The sequence below is a fragment of the Aegilops tauschii genome, chromosome 1 (assembly GCF_002575655.3).
Source record: "Aegilops tauschii subsp. strangulata cultivar AL8/78 chromosome 1, Aet v6.0, whole genome shotgun sequence".
Lineage (NCBI taxonomy): Eukaryota > Viridiplantae > Streptophyta > Magnoliopsida > Poales > Poaceae > Aegilops > Aegilops tauschii.
Window position 1 is genome coordinate 77,712,380 of NC_053035.3, and position 18,585 is coordinate 77,730,964.

General features: G+C 46.7%; 1 protein-coding gene across 1 annotated transcript; it reads left to right on the top strand.

Moving 5' to 3' along the window:
* The first annotated feature begins 5,707 nt into the window (after positions 1 to 5,707).
* Positions 5,708 to 6,800, top strand: LOC141027669 (uncharacterized). The gene is made up of 4 exons (XM_073504824.1): positions 5,708 to 5,874; positions 6,028 to 6,274; positions 6,369 to 6,433; positions 6,782 to 6,800. Exons 1-4 carry the CDS (start codon positions 5,708 to 5,710, stop codon positions 6,798 to 6,800), a joined length of 498 nt encoding a protein of 165 aa, XP_073360925.1.
* Positions 6,801 to 18,585: the final 11,785 nt, after the last annotated feature.

Here is an 18,585-nt window from a genome sequence, read left to right on the forward strand (position 1 = left end):
CTAGTTGAAGTTGGCTGCCCGTACATTTGTCAGTGTTAGCGCCCTGTGACTGAACTTGCCATGGTGCCCCCCTGAGTGTGTTTTGGTCCTAAGAACCTGCGAAAAATGACAGTGTAGGACATAAGTAGAATGTCATCTTTTCTTTGTTATCATGCATCATACCAATGCGAACATGGCAAATGTTCTTTTCTTTGTTATCATGCATCATACCAATGCCTGCGTACTGCTCCAGTAGTGGCAGCAACGGCCCTGCAGAAATGAGTTGACTGTACTCTGCTGCATCCCAAGGGGGCGTTTCTGGCCTTTGAGAAACCCAAGGATCAGCGCCATCTTCGTGATTCATTCTTTCCGCGTTTTGTTTCTGCCAATGTGTTCTCAATCACTGCATGAACAAGAACGCATCAACAATCCGCAAAAAATGTATTCTTCTATTGCTTGCACGTACAAGATAACACGGCAGTCTTATCACATTTTCATGCGTAGGCAACCAACACATCATGGCAAGTAGGACATGGACATCCACTCTCTTTTCTAAAATCTGGGTGCCAGCTATCCTTTCGATTCGATGGCAACATCCACCACAATAGGATGGCAAGCAACAGGTTAACATGGTGGCAGTTAACGGCAACGATAGGTGGCAACTGACGTTAGACACAAGTGGCAACTAATTTTCCTACCCCCTTTATTCCAAATTTCTCATTTCTCTCCCTTTTTTTAGGGATTCCTACGCATCCATTCATTACCAACTACTTGCACCAAGCGAACTGAGAACTTAAGCTTAACTCTAGCGTAGTACATGGCAGATCTGATGTATGCTGCTTGGCAAATGCGAAGACACACAAAACCATGTAGTGTTTTGCCCCGATAGCGTGGATCCAGTCGCCACCTTCGTTGGTAAATTTGCAATTTTCTGCCCAGAAGAAGGATGAGAAGCAGTAGGAGATCGGAGATTCACCTGCTTTTAGCTGGTTGTCTTTGGAGGGCGGGGTTGGAGTGGGGGCGGGGGGTGGGGAGTGGGGGAGGGGGGTGTGGTTAGCGGTGGGAAGGCCCTACGGATCTGCTCTGGTTGCCATGGCAACCAGAGAAGGCCGGCGATGGAGGTAGGGGATCGAGAGGTGGGAGACGATGGCGGCAGTCGGGACTGGGGATCGAAAGGAGGCCGGGGCGGCTCGGTCGTGCGGGCAGCGTGGTCGTCTGGCCCGGACGTGTGGGCGGGTTTGCCACACACCGGACGTGCGGGCTGTGGCTTTGCGCGCCCGGACGCGGTCGTGCGGGCGGGTTCCTATCCATGCCACACGAGGCGTGCGGCACAACCACCGGATACACCACACGTGTGGCAGTTATCGGGACCCAAGTAAAAAGGCACGTACAAATAAGAGTCCATGAGTCTAGAAAAAAATCAGCATGTACAAAAAGAAGACTCGCTCAAAATAAAACAAATTAGACACAAATGTACATAAATCTCTCCCTAATATCTCCTAGATATTATCAAAAAGAAGGTCATTAATTTAATATGTGTCACTTGAATTCTCTTTAGAAAAAAAATATGCGACTCTTTTGATATATAGCCATGCATCTTATGCTTCTCATTTCAAATATTTGTTGAGTGGTGTGTGTGTAGAGTATATTTCTCAGAACTTTTACGGAGATGTGATACATATATGGTACCATGCCTAATGGATCATAATAATACATACTTTCTCCATGCCGTCTTAGGTGGCATATAATTCAGGAAGATGTATCTTCGGATTATCAAAGAAAATGTTCATTCTGACCAAGCTTGCAAAACATCGATGGGAAAATGACATAGTACATCAAAAAATACAGCCTATAATACAAGTCTTTATTTTTTTACCATTGTTTGAATAACTTAGCATTTGTACTATTGTTTGATATATGAAATTTATCCTCCTGCACTTTACATGTTATAAGACTTTTTTTAGTTATCATGTATCCCGATAATAGCTAGGCCGTGCAGGTGCACGGGTTGACGACTAGTGGTTCCTAATGAGAGGCACTTTTGCATCTGAAATGGAGTCACAGTTCGCGACTTCACGATTGCAATTATTTTTTCAGGCAGTCGTTGACCCAGAGAGCCACTGTTTTTATGTACGTTGGGTTCAGGCGGGGATATGTATGATAGCCCACGGTTATATGTATGTCAGAAGCACGGACGTGCTTTTGTTTTGGAAATGTTTTTGGTGGTACGCAGACATAGAGGTTTGTCTTTAACAAAGTGGAGGCACGCGTGTGGCTTTTGTGCTAGCCGAACCGTGCTTCTATTTTTGTTCACTCCCCGTGTAGTATTTGTACTCCAGAGGTCTAGGTTGGACGACAGGGTCATCGTTTGCCTCCTTGCATTCTTCTCTCGGTCAAAAGATGTGCTGGTGACCGATGGGATGGCTATTTATTGTTAGTATTCATTGTGCCAGATACCGTGCTAGAGTTAACCTAGAGGCTCCTCGATTACAGCATGGCAGCCGTGAATTTTGAAGTGCATGGTTTCACAAGCTGCAGAAGCACAACCTTCCATTCATCGTTCCCGATGCAATTTAATGGGCGCATGGTAACTGTGTCGTCTCTCTCCAAGGTTAAAAAGTGGTCTATTCCGGGAGTTTACCACGTGCTATTCTCACCAGAGAAGTGCAGGTAGCTCTCATCATCCTCGCCACGTACGAGTGACGCTGGAGAAGGACAGTCAAACTCCATTGACACTCTCACCCTCTTTTCCATGGACGACTTCAGGAACACTACTGAGCGTCTCTTTATAGATGCCGACGGTAATACCAAGCTCGAGGTGTTGTACACCGACGAGCCCTACAAGGTGGAGGAGATTCTTTCTCTTTATGAGGAATGGCTGCGTGAGGACAGGTACAAGTTTGTTGGTCTTGATCTGGAGTACACACGAGAGGATTATTTTGATCGGAGCAGAAAAGTCGCCGTCATGCAACTGGTGATGCGCAAGTATGTTCTTGTCTATCACTTGTGCAAGGCCAGGACGGAGTGCGCTGCTCTAAAGGATTTCCTTTGGAACAAAGGTATAATTTTCGCTAGTGTCGACATCAGGAACGATAGAGATGTTCTCGCAAACAGTTTCCTCAAAATCGCAAGAGTGTCACATCGACCTTCAAGAGGAGCTCATGATCAAAGGAGGCAATCTAAGGGATTCCATGGCAAATTTGGCAGGAGCCGTCATAGACAAATCTTACTTGACTATGAGGACGTCTTTTCCAAAAGGTAAGCATGACTACTAGGAATGGAAGCCGCTTTCCCTTGACCACCTGAAATATGCGGCAATTGTAACTGAAAATTTCGATTTTTTCTATCTTTATATTTTTGTTTTATTGCAACAATAGTACTTTTTCCCCTTTACCTATATCTTCATTCTCATGCGCTTTTTGTTTTAGGATGGGTATGTCAGCTACGAGCTCTACCGCCGAGTTCTGTCGATGAAGGACATGATGCATCCTTGTTGTCTTCCCGACCGCAGACGCCGCAGATGTTTCTGAGGAGAACTCCAACTGAGTAGAATGGTCACCGTGGACGTTTGTGTCGACGTTTGTGAGCAGAATGGACTCCTGGAAGACTTTCATTTCTTTTTTTGTATAATTAATGAGTACTTTTAGTTCAGTCCTGTGGAGTTCTGTTTTCTTTGGGATTTTTTTTATTTTCACAGTATCATGTTTGGCTTGTCTCATGTTATGGGAATGTAACTTTTTATGTTTTGTTGTGTTACAAGTTCATTATTGATGTTTGCGCGAGTTTATGTACATTTATAGAACCCGTTGAAGTGGCGCATATGTATTGTTTGGGAGAAGCGTGTTTTTTGTTTGGCTTATATTCAGCGCCGTTTGTTTGTGTTTGTTTGTGTTTGTATTGTTGTGTATTACACATTCGCACAAGAGAGGCATGTCTGCTAACGTACGAGGCAAAATTTCAGTTTCCTGTCTTTGTGTTCTTCAGGACCGTGCCTTGAGAAGCCCGGCATCCGTGTCTGTGGAGGCTTCACTCCCGTGGCTTATTTTCCTCTATTCATGTACCTCACGTGACACACGTGATGTCTCTATGTGCTGGTGTCACACGGCAGTTTCTCTTGAGACTACACGACCGTGCCTCTGCCACCACTCTTTTGTGCATCTAGGTTGTTTGTACCCGTGCCTCGAGAATGCCAATTCCAAAGCCGTACCTGTGCGCCGAGAAGCCGCAATTCCGTGCCTATATACGCTTCAGTTCCGTATCTCCTATACCTGCATTAGCGTGTCTCAGGGGACACGCTGGCTGTGACTCTACATGCCTATGGTGCCAGACGCCCGTCCGTGATGGGATGCGGTGGCTGTGACTCATCGTGCCTATGGTTCTACACGCCCGTGCCTCAGGAGACTTTATAACTGTGGCTCTCTGACTTCTCCCATTCATTCGCTGCTTGCATTGATGTATCTCACGTGATACACGCCATGATTCTATGTGCATGCGGTGTCACACGACTGTCCCTCTTGAGAGTTCGCAACCGTGCCTCTCGAAGAGAGTGTTCTCACTGATGCCTCTGCCACCTCTCTTTTTCTGCATCCAGAGGATTTGTACTCGTGCCTCGAGAATGCCAATTCAAAAACCGTACCTGTGCATCGAGAAGCCGCAATTCCATGTATGTATAGGCTTCAGTTCCATGCCCCCTCTGGCTGCGTTCACGTGTCTCGGGCGACACGCTGCCTGTGACTCGTTGTGCTTGCGGTGCTACATGCCCGTGCCTCAGGATACTGTATAACTGTTCCTCTCTGACTTCTCCTATGGCTTCACTGCCTGTATCCATTTGTCTCACGTGAGACACATCATGACTCTCCCTGTGCCTGTGGTGTCACACGTCTGTGCCTCTAGAGACTTCTCAACCGTGCTTCTGCATATGAGTATTCTCACCGATACCTCTGCCACCACAGTTTTGTGCACCCAGAGGGTTTGTAGCCGTGGCTCAAGAACGTCAATTGCAAGGCCGTATCCGTGCCTCGCGAAGCCGGAACCACGTGCCTGTAGAGGCTATGTTTCCGTGCCTCCGTTGCCTGCATTCACGTGTTTCCGGCGAGTCGCTGCCTGTGAGTCTATGTGCCTGTGGTGATACCGACCGAGGTCTCAAAAATTCGTACGCTCGTGCCTGTGGAATAGACACGTATGTGCGTCCTGTGCGTGCATACCCATGCCTCATGTGAAACCCGCCTTGACTATCGAGGGATAGATGGTATGAATCTAGCTAGATGAGGCACATATGAGTTTTGGCCTTCGGATCTGAGGTGTACGACAGGCTGTTCGTTTGCTTCGTTGGATTCTTCCGTCGGTGGTCTTTGTTCAAAGAAGGAATTGATGACCGATGTGGCGGCTGTTCGATGTGACTATTCAGTGTGTCTGTTACCGTAAAATAAAGTTAGAGGCTCCTTCATTTCTCCACGGCATCAAATATTTTTGCACAGCCGTGACTTTAGGAAGTGCATGGTTCCACAAGCTGCAGAAGCACAACCGTCTATTCGCTGTTCCTAGTTCACACGTTAATGCGCATGGTAACTCAAACGTCACTTGCCAAGGTTAAATACTGGCCGTGTTTCTGAGGTCTCCACGTCGTATTGTAGCCATAGAACATCAGGCAGTTCCCACCGTCCTCACCACTCCCCAACCTCGTTGCAGGGTCTCAGGAATCTCCACTAGCACCTTGCTGCTTGCTGCCATGGACGACTTTTTGAACACCATCGAGTACCATCCGATAGTTGCTGATGGTAACACCAAGCTCGACGTGTGGAACACGAACGAGCCTGGCAAGGTGGAGGAGACCATTGCCCTGTATGAGGACTGGTTGCGGGAGGAGAAGTACAAGTTTGTTGGTCTTGGCATGGAGTACACACGAAAGGATTTTTATAGTCGTAGAAAAGTTGCCGTCATGCAACTGGCTATGCGGAATCATGTTTTGGTCTATCACTTCTGCAAGGCCAGGACGGAGTGCCCTGCCCTGAAAGATTTCCTTGAGAATTGAGGTATAACTTTCTCTAGTGTGGGCGTTAAGAATGTTAGAGATGCTCTTTTTCAAGATTTCATTAGAATTCCAGAAGAGTACCACATCGACATCCAAGAGAAGCTCATGATCAAAGGCGGCGAAGAAAGGGACTCCATGGAGGACTTAGCAGGAGCCATCATTGACGAATCTTACTTGAAGCTGGAGTCCTCTTTTCCAGAACTTCTTTGTTACTACTGGGATTGGAAGCCGCTTACCTTTGATCACCTGAAATATGGAGCTGCTGTAAGTGAAGATTTCATTTTCGTTAGTTTCTGCCTTTGTTGCAAGAACAATATGTTTTTTTGTATATTTATGTTTTCATTTGCTCTTCCTCCAGGAAGGGTATGTGAGCTATGAGCTATACCACCGGTTTCTGTCGATGAGGGACATCCTGCATTGCCGGTTTCTTCCCGATCTTAGATGGCGAGGACGTTTCTGAGGAGGAGTGCAGGTGGAAGTGCTGGCAAGATGGATTGTGTGATGAATTGGTTATTTGATTGTTATTGTATGGGGTAATATTACATCGACTGATGAATTTGTAATTGTGGTGGTTTTATTTTGAACCGGATGGACAGGCAGGGGCGTTACTTTCACTTTGTGTCCGTACTGTGTTTGGCACGGTTGTTTTTATATCGAATATACGGTTGTGGTTGTGTGTTTGAATCGTTTTTATGCAGAGCTTGAGTGTGTTTAAGATTCTTCAGATTTTCTCTCTATGCTGTCTGTTTCAATATATGTTGTCTGTTTTAGGGACGGTAATCCAGTGTGAGAGTTGCTGTGGGAGTATTGTGTTAGCGACGGTTGTGTTTCTGTGTTCCAATTATTGTGGTGGTACTTTCATTGGGAAAGGCATGGTCGTGAAGGTATTGGATGCATTGTCGTATGTTTGGCAGAGGCGTTATCCTTCCTTTGGGTACTAAATTCATAGAGGCACTGCATTATGTTAGTATGAGTCACTGTCATGGTTGTATGTTCTGTAATATTTCTAGTTAGTCTGCTAGTGAAGTCACGTCTATCTAGTTAGTGGAGGCACCCTATGTTATGTTGAGTCAGAGTTGTGTCTGTCATTCGCAAATGCTTCCTCTGACACGTTCGCTCAGAGAGGCACATCTACGATGTTATTCAAAGGCACGGTCGTTCCTTTCTTTTGAAATGTTTGCTCTCACTGCTTTGCTTAGAGAGGCTCGTCGGTGAAACTTGTGAGGTATTTTTTCAGTTTAGTTGTCTATCCCGGAGGATGGATCTTCTTTCGTTAACTTGATTCATGGTCGTGCTTCCATAACTCGTTGGCTTGGAGAGGGACCGGTGTTTAGCTATCGGGGGGACGGTCCTGTGTTAACTAGTGGCACACTCGTGTGTGTCAGCTTAGTGGTTCGTGGTAAGAGAGGCACATTCTACATGGATAAGAGGCACTGTCGTGCCTCTGTTACCCGTATTACTGGAGGTGAGTCATTTAGCTCCTCCGTCAGATGCTTACGAATAGATAGTGTTGTTCCTCTGTGTTCCAGTTGTTTCTTTTATTATGTCTACTACTCGAAGTGAGTGGTGTTCTAGTGCAAGGAAGTGATGTCTTTTGAATATCATGTTTACAACTTTTGGAAAAATACGATTTTTATTTTTAATGTTTGCTGTTCAGGATTTGAAGACTTGAATATTTGAACACGCAGTTGTGTTTAATGGGATCCATTGCAGATATCTTGGACCGATACAAAAATAGCTGAAACACTATAATGATTACATGAGTCGATATGGCTGAAACAATGTTCGGATGGCTCTAGCTAAATTAAGGCACAGTTAAGCAGTAGTCATCTTCTTCCAACTCTTCTTCTTTCGCACCGGATATTGTGTTTGTCGAGGACGATGCTCAGTGCCTCAAATACATGGCATGTGTTGTAGTTGGATGTTATCATTTTGAAAGTTAGTTGTTCTCTCATCGGTTTCACATGGATCTGCAAACACAGAAGCATACAAACTAATAAAATTTATTGTAAAACATAATGTTCAGCTGGCTTGGATGAACGTATGTTGATGTCTTGTCAATGAGAGTGAACTTACATTATTGATAAAAAAGAATTATTATTCAAATTAATTAGCGGCATCAAATGCATGGTGTAAATAGCACTGTCATCCCTGAAAATTGAGAGCATTAATGTTAGTGATTAGAAGGTGAACAGTAGATATGGGATGTGTAGTGGAACAAAAAAATGCATGGTGTAAATGAGGCACAGTTAAAAGAAACTCACTCTCTGTCTGAGTTACATACACTCTGCATAGGTGTGACATGAAAGGAGGCCATGGTGTGAGGATGGTTGTTGTAAGCAGAATGGTAAGCTCTGTTGAAGTTTTCAATGACAATGTCCGAGTGTTCCTTTATACCATCACAATTGATATAAGGACTCAGAATTTCGAAGCGATGCATTGCAAGATTCACGATGATGAGGTAGATAAAATGCGATTTATTTCTCACAGGTATTAAGACCTAAAACAATTAACAGGGAATAATATCATTGTAACAAGAAAAACTGGTAGAATTGAAGACGGACACTGGTCAGATAGAGTGAGTAGGGTGAACTCACGATGTTACATTTGTTGGGCAGCCTGTACCCAATAGTTTTTTCCACAATGTGTTCCTTGAGTAGTTCAGTTCTTGCTCCTAGAACTTGAAATTTATCCTGCAGAATATTGAAGTTGTGTCACTCAGCGTGGTAGTAGTAGTAAATGTGGTTTCTTATTATTATTTATGAGAAGCAAGAACTTACAGAAGCTTCCATGTACATTATATGCTTGTGCACAAATGTTGGCGGTGCATAGAATTGTTCTTTCATTAGCATAAGTAAGCGTCGACCACGAATGAGTTGATATATCCGTATACCTTCATTGACAAACCTAAAGTTCGATGATCGGCCCAACATTGTTCAACGAAGAATATCTTCTTGCTGCCAAAAAATAAATGCATTTTAAATCATATGATTTTCTTATTTAACATTAGATGTGATGAGTATTCAATTACAATAGTAGAAGAATCGAGTCGAAACACTTGAATATATAGCTTCAGGCAGAATACATTACAGTGGTAAAAGAAGGGACCAAAACTTCACTGTAACAGGAACAACCAATTGATTACCTATCATTTTGATTGGCGCCTGGCGTATTGTCGACGATTGTTTCATACACTTCTTTCTCCTCCGTTGTGGAATCTCTTATTTCCAGAAGTTGGCAGTGATCTTGATGTTCATTCTCTTGGTCAGTGAATTGAGTCAGTTCTAGCTGAGAATGATGTCGATGAGGCTTGAAGACATGACCACCGGAGTTCATTTGACCATTACTAAGTTGCAGATGACCCTCATTATAATTGTTGTTTCTTTGGACCATTAGGCCTTGTGGTTGGTGCTGCATGCGCAGTTCTAATGTTCTGACGGTTGGATCACTGGTTGAGCTCGAAGGAATATCTGTTGGAAGATGCTGCAGAGGATGGCCGGAATACCGCATGCTGTTGAACTATTGTTGCAAGGCACTGTAACTCTGCCCATGAGACTCGCCTCTGCGTCGTTGCTGATGGTTCTGCTCTTGAGGTTGGCGTTGTTGGCACCGTGGAGTGCAGTTATTCTGGGCATCATTGTGTTGGGGGTAGTGGGCATTAGGGACATGGGTTTGTTGCTGGTACTGCTTGTGACTTTGGTTGTTCATTGCATAAGGTGAGCGCTAGCTGCTGTTTGAACTGCTGTTATTCTGAGCTCCAGGATGTCGGTAGAAGTGGTTTTTGAGACTAGGAACTGGTTGGTGGTAGTGTTGGCACAAAGGAGTTGCTGGCAAACTTTGGGACAAGACAGTTGAGTTAAACCTGTAGAGTATGACGTATCAGAAGCGAGAGGTGGCTACCGGCTGACATTGATCCTGATCTGCTGGTTATAGGTGGCTCTGGATAGTTAGAAAGGGAATATGACGCTGACGAGCTTGAATTATTGGCCAAGTGCGAGACAGTATCAGGTTGGCATTGTTGGGATGCTACTTGGTTATGAAAGGGTTGCTTCTTCTTTTCTTCAATGACTGTGTCAAGTTGTTCATAGATAGATGGTTCAGACCATATTTCATCATCATCAATGAATCCACAATCAAGGAGGGCTCTTCGGTTGTCAGCATGTAGAGACTGATTGGTTGCAGTTTCTGTTGAATTATGAGGAGGCTCCAGTATCCTAACTCTTTTCTTAGGAGGCGCCGCACTCTCTTTTCCTGGATCTTCTGACTGTTGTAAGGACCTCTTGTGAGCTGCCATTTGTGCTTCCGGTTCTGGCGGATCTACACCTGTGGTAATAGGGACGCTGTCTGTGGGATCAATACGTGGTTTCTTGGTACATTGTTCATGTTCTTCTACAATGTTATTGTCTTCCGCATCGATAGATGCGGTAGCAACCAATGGAGCATCACTAGTGGATGGATTTGCTTTTCCCGTGTCCAGTACTGAGCCAGAACCGCTGGCAGAATCACTGGGGACTTCTACTATAGGAGCAAGGGAGGAAGTAGCTTTTGTGTGTTCTGTTTCAGCAATGTTCTTCTCATCACTCAAAGTTGAAAGAAGATGGACCTTAGCTTCCGGCAGAAGAACGTTGTCCAGTGACATTGTTTGACTTTTATGCAGGTTGGGATACAGTGAGGCTCTTTGTGTTGGTTGAAGAGTTGTTGTGAGCACTATCAGAACCGCTGGACCGTGCAGTAGTTGGTGACGTTTTCCCAATGTGATAAGTAGGTGCTATCGGTTGAGATTGGACCAGTCAGTAATTGTTTGTCAACCGCAGAGTGCGACGTTGATGTTTATGTTGCAGTAGGTTTTGCTGTTTCCTCCAAGAGTTTTTCCAGTGGGTTTGTCAGAGAGTTGTGGTCTGCAGATCCTCCAGCAGAATTTTGGGTTTCAGTTGGTATAGAACACTCAAATGAATTTTCACCTGTCATTATAATTGCCCCGCTCTCCATCATCTCAGATGTTGGCACGAAGGGCTCATGAACCGGCAAGCCATCAAGGCAGTTGTGCAGATGGTTATGCACTTTGTCCCGATGAATCTTGGCTTGTTCATCAATGTCCTCTTTGTTGTGTTCGATCTCGTTCACCTGCAGTAGTAACTTAATTTGAGTTGATGAATTTAGGCATGAAGATAGATAAATATGGGACTGCTCTTTGTCGTACGGATTCTGGGAGTATGGGTCAGGGGTATCGCAGCAACCCTTTAAATTTTCCAGGGAGTATGATGTGGCGTGAAGGACACTGGTCGAGCCATTGCTGGAAGAACTTTGACTGCTTGTCGTGCTAGAACTTGGAAGCTTAGAATATGTTGAAGGGAGTGATGAAAAAGTTTCTTTTTCATTCGAGTTGTCCTGTTGCAAGTTACAATAAACGCCCTTGTCGCAGGTCTTGGTTTCTTTTGCACTAAGATCCCTACCAAGTGAAAGGAGCTTCTCCAATTTCTGCTCGAGAACTGGTTGAAACCGCGAGAAAAGTTCTGTGTACATTTCATTGATAACTTTGGCAATTTTCACCTTGGCCTAGAATTGAAAAAAGAACATCAGAAATTTTTAATACCGAAAATGAAAAGAAGTTATTAATACCGAAAATGAAAAATATCTTGTGACCTACTGTACGTTCTGTCAAGAATTGCACAAAAGGCATGGAATAATGTGCGCAAAATCCCACATGATGTGCTGCGGGAAGTGAGGGAGTCCTGGACTAAGGGGTCCTCGGGCGTCCGGCCTGTTAGCTGTGGGCCGGACTGATGGGCTGTGAAGATACAAAGACCGAAGACTAGTACCCGTGTCTGGATGGGACTCTCCTAAGCGTGGAAGGCAAGCTTGGCGACCACGTATGAAGATTCCTTTCTCTGTAACCGACTTTGTACAACCCTAGTTCCCTCTGGTGTCTATATAAACCGGAGGGCTAGGTCCGTAGAGATCAATCATCGTAATCATAGTCATACAGGCTAGACTTCTAGGGTTTTAGCCATTACGATCTCGTGGTAGATCAACTCTTGTAATACTCATATTCATCAAGATCAATCAAGCAGGAAGTAGGGTATTACCTCCATAGAGAGGGCCCGAACCTGGGTAAACATTGTGTCCCCAGTCTCCTGTTACCATTGACCCTAGACGCACAGTTCGGGACCCCCTACCCTAGATCCGCCGGTTTTGACACCGACATTGGTGCTTTCATTGAGAGTTCCGCTGTGACGTCGAAGACAGGATCGATGGCTCGCCTTGTTCTCAAGGACAATATCACCTCCGGAGGAGCGCTGGCTCCAGGCCAAACCCTCCGGATGGGCAGCTTTACCATGACCGCCCGTTCGACCGTTAAGCCGATGATGACTTCTCGGGTCATCGAAAATTCTCTCCATTTTGACTCCAAATACTCCAAGTAGATGGATCTGGCAGAGTTGTCATCTTTAAATGAGCTCCTAGATCGCATCGCTGCCCTGGGGGTCGCCACAGACTATGATCGGATTGCGCTTAAACCTGACCAGAGAGAAATAAAACTCCACCGATCACCCATCAGATAGCGGTAGTGGAAGAGCAAGACGACAACTCTTCCTATGTACTGAGGAGGAACTGTGTTCGGATCTCCGAGCTTAAAGAGCCAGACACCTGCCTGCAGAAAGACACGTCCTGTCCTACGAACATAGAATCGAACGACAAGCCTAAAAAATCAGTTGATATCCCGGAGCCTGAACTATTAAGTTCGGATGTTCTTCAGACTCCAGATCCCAAATTGGGTCAGGATTCGGATTTAAATCCACCCACCCACCCACATATAAGCGCTCTCACGAGCATACGCCAGCAGTCTCAGGAAACGGTCCATCACTTCTGGGCCAGATTCCTCCTTGTCAAAGACAAGATTAAAGATTGCCACGACAGAGACGCGATCTCAGCATTCCGCAACAATTGCACGGACGAAGGAATCCTCAACGCCATCAACCGCCGTCGCGTATTACACTTCGTAGACTTGGCAACCATAGTACACAAGTACTGCACAATGGAAAGCGCCTGGAAAACTCAGGCAGCCCGCTGGGAACCACCGGTTTCCACCCAACCCCTCGTTCAGGTGAAAAGGACGCACCCTCGTGGCACGCTCGACCCAATAGTAAAGAAATATAAGTCCGTTACGGGGCACGGAACCATTCTGGAGGGATGACTCGATGGGCCATGCAAAATACACACAACACCGGATACCATATCAACCCACAGCCTTAGAGCATGTTGGATACTCCGGCAAGTGGCCAAGAGCGGCGAGGATATCCTCACCAAAAACACCCCAGAGCAACACCCCCCCAGAAGACGATGACCTCAGAGTATTGACGGTCTTCGATACCTTCACTTCAAACAATAGGCGCAAAAGGGCACTCCACGACCTTGCTGAAGTCTGCCAAATCGCAGCAATAAACCCTGGGAACGTCACGGATATAACTTTTAATGCCGGTGACAAACCAAAATTCAGCACAGTCCGGGCACCAGCCACGTTGGTCCTCAGTCCGATCGTGGACGGCTTTCGGCTCACCAAGGTTCTCATGGACGGTGGCAGCGGACTAAACCTCATCTACGAGGATACACTCAGCAAAATGGAAATAGACAGGAGCCGCATCGAGCAAAGTAGCACGACCTTCCGAGGAATTATTCCCAGTCGGGAGGCACGATGCGCAGGAAAAATCACGCTCGACGTGGTATGCGGCACACCGGAGAACTATCGGTCCGAAGATATAACCTTCCAAGTGGCCCCTTTCAATAGTGGATATCACGCCCTATTGGGGCAAGATGCATTCACACGCTTCCAAGCTATACCGCACTACGGGTATATGAAGCTCAAGATGCCCGGGCCCAACAGCATAATCACTCTCGCCAGTGATCCGGACATAGCACTCCACGCGAAAAATAAAACCGCATCCCTGGCCCTTGAGGCATTATCTGAAGCCCTCGCGGCCAAAGAATTAACCGCACTGCACTCCACGGTGGATAGGGACAATGTAATCCTGGACAAACGACCCAAATCCACCTCCTTCAAACCAGCAGATGAAATAATCAAATTCCAAGTCCACCCAACGGACCCTAAGAAGACGGCATCCATCGGGGCACAACTAGACCCAACGGTTGACGCCGCGGTACGAGAGTTCCTGTGTGAGAACTGGGACATATTCGCCTGGCACCCTTCTGATATGCCAGGAATCCCATGTAGGTTGGCTGAACACAGCCTCAATATATTGAAGGGATATAAACCGGTCAAGCAAACACTGCGGCGCTTTTCCGAACCCAAATGTCAAGCTATGGGAGAGGAGCTAGCCAAGCTAATCGAGGCCGGATTCATTAGAGAAATAAAACACCTGTATTGGCTAGCAAACCTGGAGATGGTGCCATAGAAGGATAAATCCTGGTGCCTGTGCGTTGATTTCAAGGACCTTAATAAGGCCTTCCCTAAGGATCCCTTCCCCCTCCCCCACATCGACCAAATCATTGATGCTACCGCAGAACACGACTAACTGTGCTTCCTCGACGCATATTCCGAATACCATCAAATTAAAATGAAGGAGTCCGATCAAGCCGCAACGACATTCATTACCCCTTATGGGCCATTCTGCTTCAACACCATGCCCTTCGGACTAAAAAACGCCGGGGCCACCTACCAACGCATGATCCAAACATGCCTGGAGAAACAGATAGGCAAGACAGTTGAAGCATATGTGGACGACGTCGTCATCAAAACTAGGCATGTCGAGTCACTAATAGACGATTTACGTCTCACATTCAACAACCTCCGTGCATATGACATCAAGCTCAATCCGGAAAAGTGTGTTTTCGGCGTCCCCGCTGGAAAACTGCTAAGCTTCATCGTTTCCAATAGAGGAATTGAAGCAAATCCAGCCAAAATCCGAGCTTTGTCACAATTGGCTATGCCAACGGACCTTAAACATGTCCAAAAACTCGCCGGATGCGTGGCAGCTTTAAGCCGCTTTATCACCAGATTAGGAGAAAAGGCATTGCCACTTTATCGCCTTCTCCGGTGCACCGATCACTTCGAGTGGACGGATGCGGCAACGACCAGACTGGAAGAAATAAAAGCCCTTCTAGCGAGCAACCCAATCCTGGCTGCGCCGAACGTCGATGAACCCATGTTATTATACATATCGGCAACACACCAGGTGGTGAGCGCCGTGCTCGTTGTTGAGCGAGAGCAGGACGGACACAAATTCCCGCTTCAGAAACCGGTATACTACGTATCCACTGTCGTCACACCATGCACATCCCGGTATCCTCATTATCAAAAGATAGCATACACGGTCTTCATGGCGTCCCGGAAGCTACGACAATACTTCCAAGAGTGTTCAATCACGGTGGCTTCCGAAGTACCACTCAATGACATAATAAACAACCGCGACGCTACGGGCAGGATTGCCAAATGGGCCATTGAGATCCTTCCATTTGACATAACATACAAACCGCGCCGAGCCATTAAATCCCAAGTGCTGGCAGACTTCGTCGCCGAATGGACAGAGGCCGACCTCCCTACAGAATACGACACATATTCCAACTGGGTTATGTATTTCGACGGTTCCAAAATGTTGGCGGGGTTAGGGGAGGGCGTTGTTTTAACGTCCCCCACGGGATACGTAGTTCAGTACGTGCTCCAAATATTATACACAGACTCCAACAACGCAGCCGAATATGAGGCCTTATTGCATGGTCTTCGGATGGCTGTCTCCATGGGCATACAATGCCTGTAAGTGCGCGGGACTCAAACCTCGCGGTATCTCAAATAAATGGAGATTTCGATGCCAAAGATCCGAAGATGGCAGCCTATCGTAATGCCGTTCTCAAAATGTCAGCTCGATTCGAGGGGCTCGAGTTCCATCATGTGGCTCGAGAAAGCAATCAAGCGGCGGATGTCCTTGCTCGCATCGACGCCAAGCATGACCTTGTCCCGCCTAATATCTTTCTGGAAAGGCTTTTTAAGCCTTCCGTGGTGTGGCAAGGGGAGAGCGGCAACACCAGTCTGGATCCGACCACATCCCCAGATTCCGAACAAACTGACACCATCGGGGGCTCAGCCACTGAAATAACATCGTCGGCCCATCTAATCATGGCAGTCATTGCCCCATGGATCGAATCCTTCTTGGCCTACCTTAATAGGCGAGAACTCCCTGAGGATCAGAATGAGGCTCGCCGCATTGTCCGGCATTCGAAAGCCTACAAGGTTCACGACGGAGAGCTCTACAAGAAAAGCGTTACCGCAGTACTACAAAGATGCATCTCTGAGGAAGAGGGGCGGCAGCTCTTGGCTGAAATTCATGCTGGTCTCGGTGGTCACCACGCCGCGGCTCGGGCCCTTGTAAGCAAGGCCTTCCGTACAGGTTTCTATTGGCCGACAGCCCGAGCAGACGCACAGGACCTTGTCCAACGTTGCGTCGAATGCCAGCTTTTTGCCAACCAAAACCATATGCCACCCACTGCTTTACAAACGATCCCCATCACTTGGCCTTTCGCGGTCTGGGGGCTTGATATGGTCGGACCCCTTAAAGGAGGAAGCCATAAGAAAAAGTATCTGCTGGTCATGGAGGATAAATTCACTAAGTGGATTGAGGCCAAACCAGTTAAAACGGCCGAAGCCGGGCCAGTGATAGAATTCATATCCGGTGTTGTGCACCATTATGGTGTTCCACATAGCATCATCATCGACAACGGCTCCAATTTCATAGCTGATGAGGTGAAAACCTAGTGTGCTAATCTGGGCATTAAGCTTGATTACGCCTCTGTCTATCACCCGCAAACAAACGGTCAGGACGAAAGGGCCAATGGTCTTATTATGAGCGGCATTAAACCCAGACTAGTGTGGTCTTTGAGAGAATCAGACAAGCACTAGGTTGAGGAGCTCGAATCCGTAATCTGGGGGTTGCGGACCACGCCCAACCGCACTACTGGATATACACTTTTTTTATGGTGTACGGCGCAGATGCTGTGTTACCCTGCGATATTATTCATGGCTCACCTCGAGAGCGAATGTATGAAGAGAGAGAGGCCGAGCTTGATCGGCATGACAACCTAGATGCCCTGGAGGAGGAGCGCGATGTTGCCAAAGCCCGTTCCGCATTTTATCAACAACATGCCCGCAGATATCAAAGCAGAGGAGTACGGGCCAAGACTTATAATGTTGGCGAACTCGTTCTACGCTTGCCGGAGAAGAAAAAGGACAAACTCAAGCCCAAATGGGAAGGTCCCTTCATCGTTGACGAAGTTCTAACCGGAGGAGCGTACCGCCTGCGTGATGCATCAAACGATCGCCTAGAACCGAACCCCTGGAATGCGGCCAGACTCCGAAGATTCTATGCCTAGCGCCGAACTCTTTGTTCGTCCCCTTCTCCCTGTTATTTCCATTATTTCTTCCTCTCTTTTCGTTTTTCCTTTTTAGCCTTAAAGCTTTCGTGCGTCTAAACCGTGCACCTGTGACGTACACATTCTCGAACATGTACGCCCATTTTACCTAGGGGCTTCTTGGACAGAAGCTTATTTTTATTTTCCGAGCATCAAGCTCATCACATATGCGTTTTTCCCATATGTACCTTTTCTTCGCCATTATATGCATCGATATGACTTAAGTTTTGGCCAAGCTGGGTTGCCTGGCTCCTGTGCTTGTGCCCTACGTTCCCGTTAGTTCAGCTAGGGCATAAAGGGAGCACCTCTGCGATTGTTACTATCGGGTCATCCGGATGTGTACCTCAGACTGGGTGAAGCCGAAAGCTAGCGTTCTTAAGGGAATACTCGGTCGGCGGACAAAAGATGTTTTTGCATTCACCCCATTGTGAACCCCTAGATGTTACATACACTGCGATTTTCTCAATCACTGTTTGGACATGCACATTAACACATGTACACCCAGGGAAAGGAACCCTTAACGGAACTATTCTCTCTGGAAGATGTTTCTTACAATCATAATGTAATATAACATAACTAGCCATTATGATCTCGTGGTAGATCAACTCTTGTAATACTCATATTCATCAAGATCAATCAAGCAGGAAGTAGGGTATTACCTCCATAGAGAGGGCCCGAACCTGGTAAACATCGTGTCCCCCGCCTCCTGCTACCATCAACCTTAGACGCACAGTTCTGGACTGCCTACCCGAGATCCGCCGGTTTTGACACCGACATTGGTGCTTTCATTGAGAGTTCCACTGTGCCATCGACGAAAGGTTCGATGGCCCCTTCAATCATCTATAGTAACACTGTCCAAAGAGGAACTTTCCTCCCCGGACGGATTCTCGTGTTCGGCGGCTTCGTACTGCGGGCCAACTCGCTTGGCCATCTGGAGCAGGTCGATGGCTACGCCCCTGGCCATCAGGTCAGATTTGGAAGCTTGAACTACGTCGCGGACATCCGTGGAGACTTGATCTTCAACGAATTTGAGACCGCAGCGATCGCTCCCCTTTGCCCCGATGAACATGACTTAAATCTGTCATCGGATCACGTCCAGGAGATGGTTCCTGTTACTGCAACGGCCTTAGAACCGAAGAAGATCGTGCCATCCGAGGCCA